The following is a 20,679-nucleotide window of genomic DNA, read 5'->3' as shown; positions in this document are numbered from 1 at the left end:
GACAGCAAGCTGGCGTCTCCTCGCTTCCCCGTCTCCCCCAGCCCCAAACAAAGGACCCCCGGCTGCCCCTCAGAGCCGGTGCCTGCGGGGCGGGGCGGGGCGGAGCGGGGCGGCAGCACCTGGCGGGCCGGGAGCCGCTGGGGGCTGCCGGTATCCGCGGCCCCGCTCCTCCCCGCCCGGCGTCAGGTGCCGCGGGGCGGGCAGTGCGCCTGTGCGGCCGCCCAGGAGCGGAGGGGAGCGGAGCGGAGCGGAGCGGGGCCGGGTAGGGCAGGGCCGGGCTGGCGGAGAACCGGCGGCGGCGGCGGCGAGAGCGAGAAGATGGCGGAGCCGGGGGCTGCGCGCGGCTCCCCGAGGGCGGCAGGTGGGAGCCGGGACGGGATGGGACGGGATGAAATGAGACGGGACGGGACGGGACGGGATGAAATGAGACGGGATGGCGGTGCCACAGCCTCCAGCAGCAGCCGTCCCGTCCCCGTCCCGCCTCGCCCCCCGGTGAGGGTCGCTGCCCGCCCGGCAGGTGCCCGCCGCCATCTCGGGGCTGCGGTGAAATCCGCGGCCGGCGGCGGTGCCGGCAGGCAGGGAGAGAGGCAGGGAGGCAGCTCGGGGCTGCCCTGCAGTGGAGCGGGGCTGTGGGTGAGCCTGGGTCTGTGCCGTGCCCTGCCCGGGCCTGCCTGCGCTGCCAGGCGAACTGGTTGAGCTGGTGCCGAGCCTTCCTGGGGGTGGGGTGGGTGCCTCCGCACCGCTCCCCTCGAAAATGTGGGGCAGGGACCCCCGGCAGCGCGGGGTGTCGGTGGTGGGGTCACCGCCTTCGCGCTTGGCTGGTGGCCACCGTGGCTCTGCTCGCGCCTCGCCCGACCTCTCCCTCATCCGACGCCTGAGGTGAGTGGGGACTGAGGAACGAGCTCCTCGTTGTACTTTTACCTCCACCGCCTGATACGGGGCCTTGGCGTTGTGGCGAGCAATCCGTCCGCAGCCCAGGCGTTAGAAGAGCTGATTTCCTTTTTGTCCTAGGCTGCTGTAACTTCTGAGAGTAGCTTTACAGTTGCTCTGGGGGATATGTGTTATTCTCCCAAACTTGGGGAGTGGGAAGGTGAATCCAAGCCTTTGGATTCACCCCAGGGTCGCACCGTGTCAGCAGCCAGGGACGGAGCCAGGAGTGTCTCTGTTTGTTCTGCCCCTCGCTCTCCTCCTGTGCTTGGCAGCCACAGCTCCTGCTGTAATCTGTTGCAGCCGAGCAGTCGTGTGCTTCTGGTTCTTGGGTCTCCAATTCCCCATGTCTCACATGGGAGAAAAACAACTGATGCTGAGAATTCATATTTCTGATTTCTTCCCCTGCTCTGAAACTGAAGAAAGTCTGCCCGGTATTCATGTGCCCTGTTAACGGAGTTTTTTCTCCTGGCGTTTTCCTGTTTTCTACCCTTTAACTTCAGAGATGAACGTTGCAAAAGAGCTTCGCCATTTTTCGTGAGACTGAGAATCAATAGAAAATGCAGCATGTGGTGTAATTAAGATAGTATTAAATGAGGCATGGGCAGGCGTCACCATGAGTGGCCAGGCGCTGGCATTTGAGCACCAGTGCCTGAGCACCGCGGTGTGGAGTGCTCTCAGCCAAATGCGTTGTTTTGTTTGAGTAAACTGGTAGAAAATAACGCAGTGTGCTGGGAGGAGGTTGTGGATGTGTGCATGATGTGTTTTACAGACAGCAGCGTGGATGGGGCTTGCATCTGTTGCAGCAGAGAACAAGACACTTCTCTGGGACTCAACCAACTCTGTGGCAGTGGGAACAGCTACTCACACAAATCGCTGGGAGGGAGCACAGAGCTCATCCTCTCTTAATTCACACGTTTGTGTGTACGTCAGTTCCTGGAGTCCTCCTCCAGTTCACAGGGACGGGGAGGGTCCTGCCTCTGTATCCCAAAGCAAAATGCTGCTCCCTGGAGCTGTTCCCAGCGGGGTGCTGTCCTGTCACAGGTGGTGGCGGCAGCCTGGTCCTCCTCCCCAAACTGGGAGGTGCTCTGGCAGCATCCAAGTCTTGCTCCCTAGGCCCCTCCAGTGCTGAGGATGCTGCTGGGATGGAAGCGAAAGTGAGGCGCCAGATTTAGCCGTCCATCACTTCAGGCTCTGCCAAGATCGAGCTGAACAAACAAGCCTGCAGTACGGGAGGCTGTTTGCATCTCTGGGCTGCTAGGGAAGAGATCAGTGGTATATAATACTGCAAAAAGGAGCAAAATCCTGGGGCTCAAGCAATAAATAGTTGCGGAGCTCAGCTGTTTTTCTTTGCTGAAAACCTAAGCCCATGCAGCAAACAAACAGAGATGCTGCAACCTGAGATGTTGCAGGAATCTTTTTTTGTAAGGGAAAGCGCTGGGTGACCAAAATGTAGGCGTTACTGCTGCTACCATCTGTAGTAACAGTAATGACTAAATAGCATTTGAAGGACAAGCTGCTCAGTATTGGATCACTCATCTTCCTGTTTGATACCTAGTTAAATTGGCTTAATGTATGTTCTGAGAGACTGAAATATTGAACACTTTGGATTTCAGACCAAGAGGGTTTAAGAAAAAATTGCATGTTAAATCAACCTAGACTGCATATCAGAAAACAAACAAACAAAAACAAAAACATGTATTTCTTTCAAAATACTGTGTGCTTTTCTTCTTCTTAGCAGTGTTTTTCCAACTGATTTCTCTAAGTCATTAGTATATTCCTGTTGTATTACATCATTTTTTCTCACGTATGGATGTTTAAGGTTGTTTACCCTCAGGTTTAATTGCTGTGCTGCTCTCTGTGTGATGTTTACTATTTGCAAGTATTGGTTTTAGTTCAAAGGAGTTGAATACTCTGCATGCTTTCAAGGTATTATTTAATTTTTTAAACAACATCTTTCTTGCAGGCTTTGCCTCTGTTTCAAAAAAAAAAAAAAAAAGGTCAGAGCCTTCTCCAACTAATTTTTGTTAAATTGTAAGAGAAAGAACAACTTCCCTTGGAATTACAAGACTGGAGAATTAAAGGGAAGGCATATCGATGCCTTGAAACATGCGTGGTAGGAAGGTGAAACTCCCAAAAATTTCAGAGTGCTTGCAAGATGCTGTTGTGTAGTGCCACATACCTCCCTGTGCTTTGGTGGCTGGTGGAAATGCATCAGGGATGCTTTTTTTGTATGAAGTAATCATTTCTAGGTATGCTAATTGAGGGAGCGTATACATATTTCATGTAAATGAAACTACACATCCTGCGTGTTGGTATTGTATGAAGATTTATGAAGTAAAGCCTTCTTGCCTCTCATGAATAAATAAAATACAATTATAACTTTCTTAGTTATTAGTCTTTTAATGTGTGTGGAGAAAAACCAGCAGGGGAAATGCTTTTAATATCTTACTCTTATCTGTCATTCATTGCCTCATGCATTTTAAGGCTACAGAAAAGTAAGAGCAAGTCTTTTAATTCTGAATTGTTCTAATAGGGTTCAGACAATAATAAAAAAAAAAAGTTGTTTGCATGGGACTTCTATAAATAAATGGATGTTACAACATGGGGAAAGGAACACAGCTGATCAGGAAACTAATGCAAATTGTGGGAATGCGAACTGCATTGAGTAATGACCTACTCAAGTCACCTCCTCCCTGTTTACCATCTTCCTCCTTTAGTTGGCTCTTTCAGTTGTTCTCACCTGGTAACCTCAGGTTTTGGGAGGTTTATGCATCTTCTAGGTCTTGTTTAATGCTGGGACCTTTTGCAATTCATCTCTTGTGTCCTGTGGTACCGTGACGTGGGCCAGTAAGTCTCTTAAATACACTTGTTTGTGTTGTACACCCAAGCTTAATTTTGCTGTGAATCTCTCGTACTGGCTGGGAGAAAAATATGAGTAGCACTTTTAAATAATGCTGTAACTAGTTAGGGTTATTGCAGTCATAAAAAACAAAGTCCTTGCAGTACTGCAGTGGATTATTTTTTTTTTTTAAACCTACATAGTTTATGATGTGTAGATAATTTCTGAGTTATTTTGCTGTAATTGGCTTGTTTGGTATTTCTGTCACAACTTGTTATATTACCCCTGTGTTTCCTCTGATTGAAAGCAGTGCGTGTAAGAGTATGTTGTGTGTTTTATTTCCTACTGGTGTTCAGACAGCTTAGCTGGTGAATTAGTGCTGCGTAGGTCGTGTAGTGGTCTGCTTATCAAATTGATGGAAAAGGTGACATGAAATCTGGACTAATCGAAGATTTATTTTACCACGCAGTATTACCTGGGACTGACTTTAGATGGGAGATGTGCAAATACCTTTTGCTGTGCTTTATTTCCTTAATGATGATGAGCAATGCTGATGTGTGGGGGTGTATAGACAGGAGGCAAGTGGTTTTCACACAGTGGGAATCTATCTTACCATTAAGCTGAAAAAAAAAAAAAAAAAAAGAAAATCAGGATTGCAGTTTTACTAGTTAAAATACTGTAACACCTGACAGACTTCGTGCCTGTCATTCAAATAATACACAGTTCTTGTCTTAAATGAACGATCCACTTCTCCCAAACGATTTATCCCCTCTGTGATATGAAATCTTGTGAAGCAGGTGGTTGGTTTCACTTACCGCACTGTTTGCACGTGCCACGTGTGCTCACTGAACGCCGAGATCAACCCGTGTGGAAGTGTTTGGACCAAACGCTGGGACGTGGGTTTCTGGTTTGCCCCCGAGCACCTGGAGGCTTCCTCGTGAGTACGTGTTGGCTCTTCCCTGCCCAGCAGGATGCCGATCCGCCTCGTGCAGTTACGGTGCCGCAGCCAAACGTTGGCTTTGTGGTGATCGATAAAGCCTTCCCGTGACCTTTGCTTGAGCTTTGGTTGCACAAGGGGCGGGCTCACCTCTGTGTCACGCTCTCTCGGCGAGAGCAACGCGAGCGCTTCTCCGTGTGCCAAATTTTCTCCTTTCACTGCTTGCGGGTTGTTTTGTTGGTGTAAATAGGGTGCCACTAGCAAACATCTCCTACTGATGTCTTTGCTTGGGTTAAATTAATTCCTTTACGATATGGGAAGTGCAGCTTCTTGTACTCCAGTGTTATGCGTACATGCTTCTACCAGTTGGGATCATTTAAAAGCTGTAGTGTCAAGCCAAATTTCTTGTAATGATTCAACAGAAGAGATCGTTTCTTCTGCAGCACAGTATTTACCTTTTTTGAACTTTTTTTTCTATTACAAGTGTAACCACATGTTTGGAGCTGTCCTAGGCAATAAGATCTTTTTTTGTTTGTTTTTTTTTTTTCAGTGTGCTGGAAACCTGTAAATGCCCTTTTCTCTGTGCACAGAGTATGGAAATAGATGAAACCGGTCAAACCTTTGAAGTCAGCCCCTTTACTAATAATTCTGCGTTTTGTACAGTCATCCCTTGTGTTTGCATTCGCCTTCCAAGAGGCAAATACACGTTAACTTGGTTTTGAATGATAGGCTCCTTAGTCTGAGGCACTTTCATGAATCTGCTTACCTTTGTTTGTTGAAAGGTTTCTTTTGCAAATTCCTCTTTCCTTACATCGACCTACACTCTAGAACCCCATTGTATTTATTAATCATTAATACCTGAGGCCTTGATGGGACGGTATAGGAAGTGTTGAACAAAAATATCTGGGAAGCGTGTATACCTCTGCAAAAGCACCTTAGAAATCTTCAGGAGAATGATAGTAACATTAGCATACCTGATTGTTTTGTCTGTTGTACTGCCAGATGCTGGAGGGCATGTTGTGGTTATGTTTCAATTAGGTAGGACCTGGAAGGATGCCTTGCTTGGTTCAATCCCTACGAATTATCAAATTACTCGTCTCATGCCGAGCAGAAGCTCGCAGAGCTATTCTTTATTTCAGCAAAGCGCTCATTGAAATGTTTCTGGTTTGCAATTAATTTGGGTTGCAGGCGTGGTGGAGGACTGCACTTCGTCATGTGGCTTTGATCGTGAAAGAGAGAGACAAATGTTGCTGATGGCTGTGCAGCAAGCCTGGGTTTGCTGGCTACAGAGGGAGCGCCCAAGTGGTCTTCCCCTGCACAGGCAGGGAGAGCACCGCTGCCTCGTGGCTGCAGCAGATAACCAAGCACACACCAGTGTCAGTAGGCTTGCCTCAGTTATTTAATTGGAATAAATCACTGCTGTGATTTCTACCTACTTGGAGCAAGGGCTTTTCATTTCCCTTCCTGCGGTCCCCTCCTTCTCCCTCCCTCCTGGAGGCCCGCGTTGCTCTCGCCCTTGTTTGTGTGGAGCCTGGCACTCGCCTCTGCGTGCGTGCAGGCAGCAACCTCGGGGAGAGGGCTGGAGACGTGTTGCTGGGGTTCTTGAGATCTTGATCAAAAAGATAGGCCAATTACTGTTTCCAAAATAAATGGTAGATGGACCGGTTCTCCTCTCCCCGTCCTAAAGGGGAGTGGGAGTCGGGCCTGACTTTTATTCTTAGTTCCTTGACTTTAAGTATTGTGCTCCAGCCAGCGGGCATCTTTTCCCTTACCCTTAATGGCCTATTCATAGATGGAAGTATTTCCATTATGCTTCCCGGGTTTAGTAACACTAAGTGCTGTGGTTACACGTAAACAGGACAATTTTCAGCAGCCATGGGAAGCGGTTTAATGGTGCAGTGAAAGAAAGGGGTGACCTTCCCGTGACTGAAGGGGCTGGTTGTGGAAGAGGGCACCGGGCTGCAGGGTCTCAGGGCTGCGGCTCTCAGAGGCCAGGTTATGGCACTGAGTGAAAATGCCTGAGCGATGCACGGGGAGATGCTGTTTAGAGAAGGCATTTTGCGGAGAGGACAGATTTTAGGACACTGACAAGTTATAGAACTGAACGAAAGGGAAACAGAAATGCCTCATGTAACCTCTGCAGTTATTTACAAATAAAAGGAAGGGTTTGTTTTTTCATGGTACCTTTTGGAATCAAAGGGCAGGTTTGCATTGCCCCTTGTGGTATGTTTTCCCTGTATCATGATCCCCCCCTGCCCAAAAGTACTCTTTTTTTTTTTTCTTGCACCACAGTCGCTGACTATCCCCTTTAAGTCTCACATTGCTGAAGGGTGTCTCAAAAAGAATAGGCAGCCTGTCTTTGAATCCTAATACATTTAGCCTGTGATGAAGTTGCCTAAATGATGTGTGAGTGGAGCTGAAAGTCACGTTACGCAGTATGAGCACATCCACTTTCAAATCCAATTTTTGTCACTGAAGACAAACCGAAGAGTGTAAGGAAAGTCTCCGTGCAGCCAGCGCCCCTCGAGATGGGTGCTCCCTGAAGCATGCTGACAGGCTCCCAGGCCCTGTAGCAACTCAGAAGAGCTCTCCGTTTAGGTAAAACCTCTGCAGCATTCGAATCTTCTGCTGCCAAGGTAGGTGCTGGTGCACCCATGCTATTGATAAACTGACGTCCTACTGGGTTAACTCCTGAACTTCTTGTAGGATGGCTCTTTTTCCTCTCTATTTAATGGTCCTTTCTTCCTTCCCCATTCTGATCCATTCACCCCTGCCTACAGGGTCGTAAGGACGGACAGGCTTAGAGCAGGTGTCTCCCTCACTGCTCTCTTCCCTGGTGGCCAGAAGATGATGCTGAGGGCAGAGGGTAAGATCACAGCAAGCACACAATATTCTTCCTAGTGTCCCACAGATTGCAGTCCCGGAGCTGGAGACGTATCCAGAGGACTTGGATACATTCCCATCCTCTGTCCTGCTCCTCTCTCTGGCTCCATAGCTGTACCCAGCGCATTAATTCATTCTTGTGCTACCGTGGAGCTGACTCCACGCCACCCAGCCTTGGGAGCAGTAAGTGTGAGGCCGAGGAGGAGGCTGAGCCCATCGGGTGGCCTCTGGTAGGAGCTGACCTCTCGCCAGCCCACCTGCCTTTCAGCAGCAGGAGCCCACAGGGCTGAAGTCGCTCTTCATTTTGACTTGTGGCAGCTGCATGAGAGGCGAGGAGGCTGGGCAGAAAGGGAAAGAAATCACATTCCTTGCTATCTAACCCCCTGCTCCAGGCATCACAGCTCAAAAATGGAGAATCACCATATCAAAGAACCCTTTGAAAATCAAAGGTAGCAAACAGCATGCAGGCTGAGGAATGTTTCCCTAGCCTTCAGAGCAGCTGTCAGCTACCCAAAGTTGCGGTATGAGGTGTCTCCTGGAGTTAGAGGCTGGGAGGAGTCCTCCACACGGTATTTGAATGGCAATTTGGCACTGAAATTCATCCAGATAGCTCCTGGTGATGCACACTTCTCGAGGAGCTCCAGTCAAAACTACTACGGGCGGCGTAGCTCTTGGAAGACGTAATTCGTAGATTTTGGCCTCCAGCCCTGCTGGCCGAGAGCTGCTGGAGCTGGTTCGAAGCAGCAGCGTTTCAGGCAGATTGTATTGTGCAGTCCTTCATAAAATCAGACAGCTGAAAAGGTCCCAAGAAAGAAAACCTTTGAAGGAATCGGGAAGAGCTAACTGTTCAGCAGCCAAAAGCTAGCTCTACTTCCAACTAGATTTGAATACGCTCAACTCCAGTCTTTTGTTTCCAGCTAGATAATCTACTCCGTTATTTTATGTCTTGCCAGAATAAACCCAATTTATCCTTCTTCTGTGTAGGTAGAGGTTGGGGTAGAGCAGAATATGTAGGTGGATTTGAAGGGCTGCCATTTAGCACGCAGCCTGCAGTCTTTGGGAGCTGGGTTTGGCGTAGCTTAAGGAAGCTTGTAAGGGCTCATCGTGTCAGCTTTGCAGAGCAAAAACCTTTCCTGGTGTGTGTCAGCCAGCACAGCATACACAGGGTGGTGTGGGACTGGGCTCCTGGTTCCAGGTTTGGCTGTGCACGTTGTGCTTAAGGAGTTTGCCCCGAGTCTTCAAACACTTAGTTTTTAGGTTGGCAAAGACCTCAAAGACCATCGAGTCTGGCTGTTACGTTCCTGTGTAACAAGATTGAGTGCCAAGTTTTGCTGCTAACTCTTTGGTGGCACCAACCCTAGAGAGGCGGAGGAGGTCCAAATGGTCGGCTGTGTGTCTTACCTGCCTCTGCCTTCTTGTCGCCTCACCTGCTGCCCCAGACAGACCGGTCCCTCTTGCTGCTGCCAGTTTGGGTGTGCGGAAGGGACATCCTCCTGCGTTGCTGGAGGAGCACGTGCGGGTCCCCCCGTGAGCTCGGTGCATGGTGCTGCGTTGGGCAGAGCCCCATCCTGTTGGCATGAGCGCACGGCAGCCTCTCTGTGTGCAGGTGCGTCCTGAACTTTGCTCTGAATGTCCTCACCTGAGCCTAATTGCTCCTGGCGAGGCAGCTGCCCTCTGCCAAGGCTGCTCTTTCCTCTGCTTTGCTGAGCCTGCCTTTCCAGCGAGGCACAGCCGGTGGGCAGGCACTCTCGTTTTATTGCACCCGTGAATTGTAGCATAAACAAGCAGCTTCCTCCCCTGGAAAAGGAGCAACTGCATCCCGGTTCGTGGCACATGGGAGCGTCCGGAGGCCAAAATCACAGAGCAGGTGGGTGCAGGAGCCTCGAGGCTCCCCGCCAAGGCACGGGATGCCGTGCCCCGGGCTTTTGCACGGGGCTGTGCTGCGGCAGGGCGGCCGTGCCCAGCTCAGGGCAGGCTGCAGGTAAGAGCTAATCGAGGGGGAGGGAACTGGAGTTGAGGTGTGACATTTATTTTGGAAGGCGTTCCGGATTTGCAGGGCGGGTGTTGCCATTACGCTTCATGAGGTAGCAGCGAGGGGAAGCCAAGCCAAGCCCCTGGGGGTGCAGATCAAAGTGTGGCATAAGCAGCTGCTGCTGCTCTGCTATTACCCGAGATGTTTGTTGTTGTGTTTTTTGTTTTGTTTTTCTTCTTTTATGCTTACGCCCAAACTACCGCAGCTCTTGTTCACTTCTGCCTGCTGTAGCAACCCTGATTAGTAGGTTTGTTAACTACACTTTAATTGGTGCAATTCTAGATTAGCAAAGGAAAGTAGAACTGGTGCAAACATAGGTTTTTGACATACCCTTCTTGTCCAGGACACATTTTAGTGATTTATTTTTTTTGGTAGGGTAGTGGAAATGAGAGAAGCACTGACTTGCACCATTGCTGTATGCATGCGTTTTTCAGATTCTTGTTGTAAATAATGCTGCAGCAAGCATATTTCCTCTCTTGCACTGACTGCTAAATATTTACCAATTTCTAAATCCAGTAAGTGTATTTAAGCAGGTAGGGCTCATGTTTTGTGTCCGGCAGGTAATTTGTTACCTCGGGTTTTCACCTCTTTGCACTGTGCAGTGCGTGAAGATACAAATGACGCTGCTGGAGAGCTTCCATGGAAAGCATGACACAGCCTCCACTTGCCTTGCTTAGGCAGCTCCCTTTGTCAAGGAATAAATGTCAGGTGTGTCCTGGCTGGCAAAAGCATCATCAATAGTGCTGTTGGTTTTTTTTGTTTATTTTGTATTTTTTGTCAGGGCTATGGTAGGCCCCGTGCTGCAGGTGTGCCTAGGGGTTCGGCCAGCACAGGCTTTGGACCCTCATTTAGCAGCAAGGAGTTCAGCAGGAGCTTTGCTGGTTCTCCATAAGGCTTTTATGGAAGGGGTTAGGGTTAGGAGAGAGCAGAAGAGATCCTGCTGCCAGCTGCAGCATCACCAAACACCGGGGCTCTCCCTCGTGCCAAACACCAGCTCTGTCCCTCACACCTCCGTGCTGTCCTTCAGCGTTTAAGGGCTCCAGTTGTTAAGATATCAGGGACCTGCACAGTTAGCTGGAAGGCCACCTTCTCTCTTATTTAGCCGAGCTGTGCTTCTCATCAGGAGCTGTAACTGGGACCCACTGTCAAAACCTTAGGTGCCCGAGGGTGATTTTTTTTTTTTCCACTTCACTTGAAGGGAAGTGAATATATGAGGCCGTGTACAACTGCTTAGTTTTGGATTTAAGAGCTTTCAAAGTTATTATAAGATTGTTCTTCATTTTAGCCTTGCTTTGTTCCTAGTGACAAAAAGCTCAGGTGAGTGAAAATTAAAAATAGAAAATTAAGATCCTGCCATGAATGTTGTGTAGGATATCCTTCAAAGCTTTTTGCCTTTGAAAATGGTGTGTGTTTTCATCTCCTACACAGATTGCTTGCTAGGTCTAGAGAAGTAGCAGCTCTCTTAGCACTGTGCTTGCAGCGTGAGGGCATGTGCTTTTTAAAAATGTTTGGCAGAACAGTAAATCGCAGCCAGGAGGAGCGAGAAGGCTTGTGTGCAGCACAGACACGTGGAGGAGGTGGGAAGCTGATCCAGGAGGACAGGGTAAGCTGCTGAGAAAGGTGGACACTTCCCTTACTACTTTCATGTCTTGTAAGTTGGTAACAGTAGTAGAGAAATGTGGGCATGGGGGAGAGGTCTGCAGAAATATTTTAAATTGCGACCTTGTACGTGTGCGTAGAGGCAGGGATTGACCAAAAGTTACACCAAAGAGGTGTATATTGACAAGGACAGTGAAAGCAGTCTGCTTTATTTTAGAGGAGGTTGAAATAGTAGGTATAGTAGCTAGGTATAGGTATAAAAGGTAGTAATAGCAAACTATACTTTTTTTTTTCCCCTTCCTCTGGAAGGATCCTAAAGCTGAAGGCAGTTGGCATCTCCCTCAGAGTCCTGATTGCTCATGGAAGGAGATAAATGGAGACAGTTTAGCTGTAGCAAGGCACATTTTAGGCTTGACTTCAGGGAGGTGATGAGGTGAGCTCCCTGCAGTTCAGGGCTGGGATGCAGAGCATCACCCACTTGTGTTGCAGTGGGCCTGGCTTTGGGGAGGCAGCTCATGGAAAACTGGTATCTTTAAAAGCTTTCTCTGTATTTGAGCTATTTCATATTACATGTGAGTGGTACTTCTCCGTATGCCAGTGTTAACGCTATTTTAACTTCATGCATGCCACGGATGAGCCAACATGCAACATGCATAGCATTGGCAGCTTCAAGTTCATAAGTGAGGAAGAAATCCATTTGTTCTGCTTTCTTCTGTAGGAGCTTTTAGGTCCTCCTGAAAACAAGCAACGAAGTCTGTGCTTCAGATATGGATGGACAAGTTCTGGTAGATCGTTTAGCAATTTATTTTTTTTTCTGTACAGCTGCATGTTCCCTGAGGAGCAGTGGCAGTGAATGAAGGTGGTAGGAAGCTCACGCTGCTGGGTTTTGTGTGAAACTGCGCACACTGGAACGCTTATTTGCATTAGTATTTTCTTTTATTTAGCTGATGCTACTAGGACATGGCTTTAGTCATTTGTATTACCAGTAATGAGCAATTGCATTGCTTTCCTTAGAGCTTCCTACGGTACACTGACATTTTTTCACCCAGCTTGAGTACTGTGAAAGTTCATTACTATTGGAAGTCACTGACTCATAGCATTTGCTCTGATGTTCTGGTACTGGTGTTACCGCTTAGGTTACTTAGGCTTGCGTTTTGCAAAGAAGATACATTTGTTAATCAGTGACCATGACTTGACTCCCGTAGAAGGACAGAAATACAAGATTTTCAAATAGCTTGAATTAAAATAAATAAATAAGCAGCGGGGGAAGGATTTGGAGAGTAGATGGATTTATCTGTTTTTAAGTTGTTGATTAAAAAGTGAGAATGAAGCTCATAATTTTCAATGTCCAAGCTCTGCAAAATTGTGGAGGAATGCATAAGCAGTGAAAGCGTTAACATTTCATAGTGCTTATCTGCCATGCTTCTTGCACCCGAATTAAGAATATACATCTGCGCATAGCTATCTTGTTAAGATAGTGTGATATCAGGGGTGAAACATGGCAGTATAAGCCTGAATTTCTCAAACGTTAATCTCACCTCTGTGCCGTTTCTGCATCTTTCCTCCCTTCTTCCCTCAACTGTTGCAAAACCAGTTTCTCAAGTTGAAATTATCAATTTTATAGTGCTTTTAAAAGACTGAGTACAATATAAAACACGTAGGTTGTTCATTTGGAGAAACTAATACAATTTCTTCCGGTCTCAGAAGTTTGCCTCCTTTGCTGTCAGAAGGATTGAATTTCTTTCAAGGTTTAGCTGTAGTTGGCATGGGAAAAATGTTGAGGACGATAACTTTGATCAATACGTTTCACTTCATCTATGTCACGTGTGAGCTGAAGACCAAAGGGAAGACGGTGAGAAGGTGTTCCTGTTCCCTGTTTTTCAGGTCAGCGACAAAAGATCTGCAGTGAAATCTGCCCTCACAACGTTTCTTTTTACAAGTTCTTTTGTTTTCTACAGTTTGTTCTTCCTACCATTTAGTTTATTATGAAGACAGAATGCAGCCTTCCACGTAGAACAAAGAAATTCATCTTGGAAGCACTTGGGCATGGGCATACTTAACCCTGATGAATAGTACAGAATGTGGGAATTCTCTTCCTCTGACAAAATTGCTTTTTTTCCCCTCCTGCTTTTTCTAATGTGTTTCTTAGCAGAAGATATCAACACTATTGTTGTTAATATTTTTCTTTTACAGAATTGGATATTGCGTTCTAGACACTTGGCTAAAACAGAGTAAAAACAGGCTTAAGAAAGAACGACAAGCTAATTAAAGAATAAATAGTCTCCCTATATTTGTATTCTGTGAAGAAACATCATTACATTAGAGAGGAACTCATTGATTTTCCTCATGGTCCTGTTACACATGCATTTATAAATGTGGAAACAGGTAAGGGTTTTGTGCATTGATTTCTTTCACAAAAGAAGAGATCTGATTAAAGACTTTTTTAAGGAGCATCTTGCTCCTGATGGATGACCCTGCAAGGAAATCAATGTGTGAGGCTGTGTACCGGAACATCTGCTAGATATGTGGATTTTAAAATCTGTCATCCTGCATATAAATAGAAAGAAAAATGCAGTTCAGTGAGGTTATTGCTTTATTCTTACTGTTTATTCTTTTTCATTCTCTTATAATGGACTTAATTATTGCAGATTTTGTGCATCAGATACATACATATTTTGTAAGTCATCTTTGGAAGCAACCTGTGCTTTCCTTCAAGTTCTTTTACAGCCAGTCACAGAAAGAAAAAAGCATGCTATGCATCCCTTTTGCTGTGAGTGGGATTTATTTCTGTGATGGAGAAAAAGGCTAATGGGATTAAGATTAAATAAAGGTCTTATTTTACGTTAGCATCACTGCACTGCTGTTGTTTCCCAGTGACCTTTTTCAGTAATCATTCTTGCTGTGCTTTCATTTAACTGTGAAAACTCTGAGGTCTCCTTGGGTTTATTTCTTATCTCTAAAGTTAACAGAGCGCTTGTGCTCTCTATTTCATGCTGCTCTGAGCATTCAGCTTGAGCATGTCCTGAACCTGAAACTATATAGTGGAAGGCTGGTACTACTGTTGTGCTAATTTCTTGTTAAGAGACACTTTCCTGGGAAATGATACCTTCTAATGAGCATTTACACAGGTTTGCCAGGCGGAAATGTCATTAAATGTGGACTTGTCAACATTACATCAAGAGCTAGGTTCCCTTCATCTGTTTTGGGCATTCTACTTTCTTAAATGCTTCAGTTTTGCTGAAATTGGTTTTGAGGCAATGTTTTTATCTCTTTGCTAGTCCAAGGAGATAATTATGAAATTAAGTGCCTAATATTTTAGTTCCTCCTTAAGCTGGGATGCTTTAACTGGCTTTTCTTCCATTCTTTTCAAAGCTTTGATACCGTCTTTGCCTCAAGGTCTGTTTCTCTTGCAGTGAAGAAATGCAGCCTTGGTTCAAGACTGCAAAGGCTGATGATGTAGGATGTGGTTTTATGTAATGAAATTGAAAAATATGAGCTCTCGTCTAATCTCTTGGAAACGCCAAGTTCAGCATGTTCTGTTAGGAGCCTTTGATCCCTAGCTGGGAAGTCACCATTAAATGCTTCCTGCCTCAGGAGGAGGTGGCTGCTCCCAAAAGCACCTTGTTCTCTCCAGAAGGTGGGTAAGAGAGAAGCCGAGAGCCACTACCCAGAGGTAGGTGTCTAAATAGGACCACTGAAGTTCAGATGGATCTCGACCTCCCTGGCAAGTTAGAGGTGCCGTAGCTGCCCTCATGAAGCCAACAAGACTTGTTAGAGCAGTGGCAGTTTGCTTTCAGCTCTCATCTTCCTCACTGTGCTGACGGCTGTCCTGTGTGGCAGGAGATGGCCTGTCTAGGCATGGGACAGCCACTCTATGCACCTAAAAATAGTTCGTTCTTTCTCCATGGACACACAAAGCATGGTTAAGCAGCAGAATAAAGGAAGGAAGATGCTGGAAATAAAAGTACAGGAGGGAAAATATATCCAAATGAGAATATGGAAGAAAGCATGATCTTTGGGAAGTTAAAAGGATAGCATTACAAGATGGATGTTTTTGAGGAGCAAACCAATAAAGACAAAAAAAGGACTGTGAACGTAGCCCCCTCTCTGCCCCCCCCCATCACACCAAGCCTGCCAGACTTTGTGGCAGGTGGCTAAATGGTGCATGTGTGAAGGGAACAGTCGAGAAACATAAGGCTGTACCATTCAAGTTTAGTTATTTGAATCAGTGTTCAGTGTGGAAGAGCTTAAGGGATGTTTCTTATCGAAGTTTTTCTTGCAGTGGCATATAGTTTAATCTATTCCTGAAATTATTTTTGATGCCAGAGGAAATTATCCTCCATACAAAGACTTCAAAGTGATGCAGAGAACTGAAGAGCGGCAAATCTAAGTTTTCAAGCATAAAACTTAATAGACAACATATACTGGAAAAAGTCTATGGAAAAGTTATATATATTCTACCTGCATATCTTATAGTAATTGGCCTTCTCACAAGAGGCCATCAGATACATGAAGTGGTCCAGATGAAGAGGTATACTTGGATTTTCTAAAAGGTGGTAGCAGTATTCTTCATCAGATGCTAAACATAAAGAAAGCCCTGCACTACCTGCTGAATTCATAAATGATGTGGGAAAAGTGTGAATACAGCAATGGTGGTTTGTGTTGATAGGGTGCTAAGAACAGTCAGGCAGAGTTGTCATTTACTGAAGTTTATTAGAAAAATTATACTGAGTAATTGAGCAATAGAAAGGCAGACAGAATTACATCCTCATTAGGTGCAAATGTCTGTGGGGAATGATGTCTGCAGGAGGCAAGCGTAAGCTGTTAGCATAAAGGAAGGTAGTCTTTGGGTTGCAAGGTGTACTCAAACATCAGTGGTCAAGAGAAGTGAACTGCATCATTAAGATTTGGGAAGGACACTGCTCTGTTGCAAAGCATGTGCTTTGTACATGACCTGGGAAATTGTATGTGCACTTCTAGTCAGCATCCAGAAAGGTGAAATAAAAAGCCACAGGGTGCAGATAAAATGGGTTTGATTTACAGCTTGACTAATGAGCAAACTTAAAAGTCAGGGGTATGAATGTGGGCAATGGGTTGGGGCACCATTCTTCAGTGGGTCTTACTAGACAAGAACTGGAAAGTGCCACAGAAAGAAAAATCAGGCAGGAGGCGTGATATAAAAACGAAAAAAAAAATGCCTTTCCAGAAGGCATTATAAGGAAAATTGTAGAATTTACAGTCACGTGGTCTTGTTGATGTTGAATGTGTAAGAGTGACAGTTTGTAGAGGACGGACCCATGTGACATGTCTAATGGGGTGGGGGGGTATTTTCTTATTAGGGATGTCTGTGCAGGACGCCCCTAAGCTGCTGGCTCTGGCCAGGGTGGGCTAAGCAAGCAGCCCTGTGCCCCTTGTGCCCTTCAGAGGGCCATGTTGCTGTCTGGAGATGTGACAGTCTTTTTTTCTAATTGATTGGCCATCTTAATGGTCATTCAGAGGCTGGCTACTTGCAGTTTGTCTATTAAATTATGTGTAGTATGTGGAAAATAAGTGTATAATTCGTGTTAGAAGTATTAATGATAATTTCAAATATTTTAAGAAGCTTCAGTGCTGTCCAGAATTTGGCATATGGGGAATGAGCTGCTGTTTCTCAATGCCATTATCAGATATTTGCACTGTGAAGTCCCAATTCTGTTTGAAACTGAACTTTCTGCAGAAAATATGCAGCAAGGAAAACGTTGCCAACTCTACTGCCTTTGTAAAATCTACAAGACTGCTGTGTATTTTTGTGCTTTTTTACCTGTTTGAGGTTAATCATCCAGTTTCATAAGTACATAACCATAATGTAGACTTGAGGAGATTTTTCAGTTCTCCATGAAAACTAGCAGTAATCTTCAGAATGAAAATCTAGTTGTATAGAGACTGCTGTCTTATTCCTTGCTCTGAGCTTTACATTTTAATCAGATACACGTCGTCCTCCACAGCAAAATCATTACTTACTGTTGTCTTTTGATCAAAGGAACTTCATAGGTTGTCCTTTAAAATCCTAGAGTGGTTTAATCAAGATAAGGATATGAAGTTAGAAAGTACTCAGAAGCTAGGAAATTGTTTGATTTTGAGGATGTTGCTGTTGTTCCTATTAATAGTCTTATCTCAAAGCACCTACAGTAATGCTGTTTCTGAAACAAAGTTGTCTGATGCTCCTGAGCAGATAAGCATGACATTTGTCCTCTAGTTCAGCAGTGGGCCTTGTTGTGTGCGTGAACACAGCAACAGTCTGCTCCCAAAGCAAATTCAGAGTTCTTGGCTCCTGCTTTCATTTCGGAAGGCCATTTATTTTTACTATGTTGCCTTTAAAAATCAAATAAGGCAAGCAGTGTTTCTGATGGGGTTCAAATATCATGGGTTTTATTGTAAATGGTCCACTTCTTACCAAGTTCCAGGGTAAGGCGATTGAAAATGTAACACCACCAAAAGCGTTCTAGTTTTTCATTGCGGATCTTACCATGTTTGCTGTATGTAAACTCACAGACATCACAGAATCACAGAATTTCTGGGTTGGAAGAGACCTCAAGATCATCATGTCCTAATATGATTTTTTTTATCTTTAAGATTATAAGATAACGCCTTCAGGAATGCATTGGCATTATTGCAGTTGCTTGTTTTCCATCTTTTTCAAAAATATCCACATCTTTATCTCCTTTCTGTGCTGTTTTAATATGACCTAGTTGTTCAGAACTGGTGCCTGCAAAGGAGACCAGTGTACACATACAACGTCCAAGCTTGGCTCTGTTGGTTTCCAGTTTAAACCAGGAGCACGCTGTGTTGCAAATGTATTGCCCTCTTTAAATTCTGACCTTTGTTTCACGAGGTGATTTCTTAGTGAAATCTCATGTTTACATAGATTAGACCAAGCTCCTGTTTTTCCTTCCGATATCCCCGTGACGTACAGAAGTTACCTTCTAGCAGGTCTGTCCATCGGATGGGGCTGGAAAACATAGCCTGAAGTGCAAGGGTCCCTGGTGGTGGTCCTGGTTTGGTTTGGGAACGTCTGCTCAGGCAAGATGAGGAGCAAGGGGGATCCCTTCCCTGCTTTGCCACATCTCAGACGGCCGCCTTTCACACCCTCCTTGTGGGGTATCCCATTTGTCTCGCTTTGCAGCCCTGAGAAAGCCGCCTGCCCAGCCCTGGTCTGAGTTTGGACTGATCCTAGTAGTCTGGAGCTGTGTGCTTTCTCCTTGGCTAAATCAGGCTTCTTTTATGATGCTGCAGACTATTTCTTGAACTTTTTTTTTTTTAAGCTACGAAAGAATCACTGTTAAAAACACATTTAAGAGTGTAGCCATATAAAAGAAGTGAAGTTTTCACCCTTAAGCAGGGTCACAGCTCTCTGAAGCCCTTCAGGGCTCTGAGATGTGCACATTAAGGGAATTTTCACTGTACTGCTCTGAAAGATTGACTTGCTTGGTAAAATATTCTGAACTAGGGCTTGAGCGATTGCAGAGAATAAAAACAAAAATTTTAAGAGCCTGTAGTTAAACCTTCGTAATGCCTTAACTCAATCTTCCCACACAGACTATTTGCGGCTGTTTTCCTTTTTAAAAGCTTTTTTTGCCTCTGGAGACTATCAAAGTGATGCTGTTTCTTCCCTGGGTTCCCCATGTCAAAATATTTAGCTTGGTCTGCTTTTGTGTGCGCAGATGTCAGAGGATGCTTCTGTATGTTGTATTATCATGCTCCCCCATGTCCTCAAACATTGCCTGGATTATCTTTACAAAAAAGATGAGCGTGTAAAATAAAGTGGATCTCAAATGAAATCCCTTCTTTCTTGCCTTGTGGTGTCATGCAAGCCCTTGATTTTGATTTACCTAATGACCTTTGTAAGCAAGTGTGTATTTAGATAGCTACAGTCAGAATACTTTGAAAGAAGCTGGTTGTCATGCTCAGACACAGTACTGTATTTTGGAAAAAATTCAAGTGCTAGTCAAAATCCAAAGTCAGACCCATCAGGTTGTGCAGATAAAGCATGAAATTCCCTCGTTCAGGCAGGTCAGCACCTGCCACTAGCTTTAAAGAGCTGTGCTGTCACCTCCCTCCCACCTGCCAGACGTGGCTGCCTGCTCAAGCTGCACTCTGCCAGACTCCCCACGTTTTATTCAGCAGTCGTGGCGTGGGAGAGGTGATGGTGCCAAGCTGTGGTGGAGCTGGGTGTCCTGCCTTCAAAGCATTCCCCTGCTATCCCTGTTTTCCCACTGCACGGAGTGGTCCCCCTACACCCTTGCAAGCCAGTGCATGGTCTCATGTGCTGGGTAGGTGGAAAAGGTGAGAGATGTGCTGTGCTCGTGTGCGCGTTGGAACAGAAATCCCCAAATGTAATCTGCAGCCTGGAGGTTGGAGATGTTTTGGTTAGGCATCTTCTGGTGTTACTTCTTGTTATTTTGGTATAGTGAGTAGGATGAAATTTCCTTGATAAGCCTTAAAAAGTAATTAGGAAACAAAAAATCGTGTTTTCAAATACCCCACTTGAGTGTGTGAGAGACTTGCTGGGTGAGTAATCTCCATCAGGTCTCTGTATAACATCCATCGCCTTGGCACCAAAGCACTCGGTCATAGGTAGTCTTAGATATGTGGACTTTGCCCTTGGAGACTGCGATGCCTCATGCTGTTCCTCATTTCTGTGGTGCCAATAGTGTGTGTGCATAATGCTGAAACCCTAGATCAAATGGGTGAATTCATCGAACTACCTTTCACGAGGGCAGTCTTAATGGGAGCATCGTTGCAGCAATGTAGAGGTACTTCTAGCTGTGCTGCCTCAAAAAGCCTGTCTTCTCCAAGACACAGCTGTGCTGGTGGCCACTGATGGATTTCTGCACGTGGACACAGCCACTGGTATAAGCTATTGGTATGGGGAGCGTAGGTGTACATATCCATAGCAGGATCAAGGTGTACAGCAGTGCAGTATAAGGATTCCTCCACTCCTAGAAGCAAATCTGATAGGGCCTCCAATGTAACTGTTAATTTATTGATTTTTTTTTTTTTTTTTTTTTTTGCTACAGAAGTCTAATTGCACAGCTTTGGTACTTCAGACATGAAATCCCGTAATTATGTCTTGGTATGATAATGTCTGAATTTATTTTTAAAATAAACTGACTCCCCAGGAAAAGCTGTTATACTGAGACAGAGATTTGTTTGCCATTTACAAATAAGGCATTCAAGCTGTTAGGGAATTTATTTGTGTCAAGCTGCTTATTTCTGATGTAATGAATAATGGAAGAATTGGAGGAGATTTCTTGTTTTTTGTTTGTTTGATTGGGGGTGGAAGAACAAGGCAGGCTCCTCGTGCCTAAATCAGTACTCCACAGCTCGTGAAACAACAGGTGCGATCCACACGTCCTCAAGCCCATTGACTGAGGCGTATGTAGAAAATTAGAGATATTTTCCATTTGCCAAAAACCTTTT

At 45.5% G+C, this 20,679-nt stretch overlaps 1 protein-coding gene across 10 annotated transcripts in view; it reads left to right on the top strand.

Annotated features, from left to right (window-relative positions):
- The first annotated feature begins 234 nt into the window (after positions 1-234).
- Positions 235-20,679, top strand: part of MAP7D2 (MAP7 domain containing 2) — a 75,616-nt gene continuing 55,171 nt past the window's right edge. For 7 of the 10 annotated variants that reach the window (XM_084506362.1, XM_084506372.1, XM_084506371.1 and 4 more), the window contains exon 1: positions 5,285-5,402. In XM_084506362.1, coding sequence (XP_084362488.1) covers positions 5,300-5,402 — 103 coding nt within the window. In that variant the 5' untranslated portion in view covers positions 5,285-5,299. Of the gene's footprint in view, positions 362-5,284; positions 5,403-9,407; positions 9,457-20,679 lie in introns of those variants that run through there. The other 3 variants (XM_084506370.1, XM_084506365.1, XM_084506366.1) reach the window with 2 other exon arrangements.

The sequence above is a fragment of the Aythya ferina genome (assembly GCF_964211825.1).
Source record: "Aythya ferina genome assembly, chromosome: 1".
Taxonomy (NCBI): Eukaryota; Metazoa; Chordata; class Aves; order Anseriformes; family Anatidae; genus Aythya; species Aythya ferina.
This window is presented reverse-complemented; position numbering and strand designations above follow the sequence as displayed.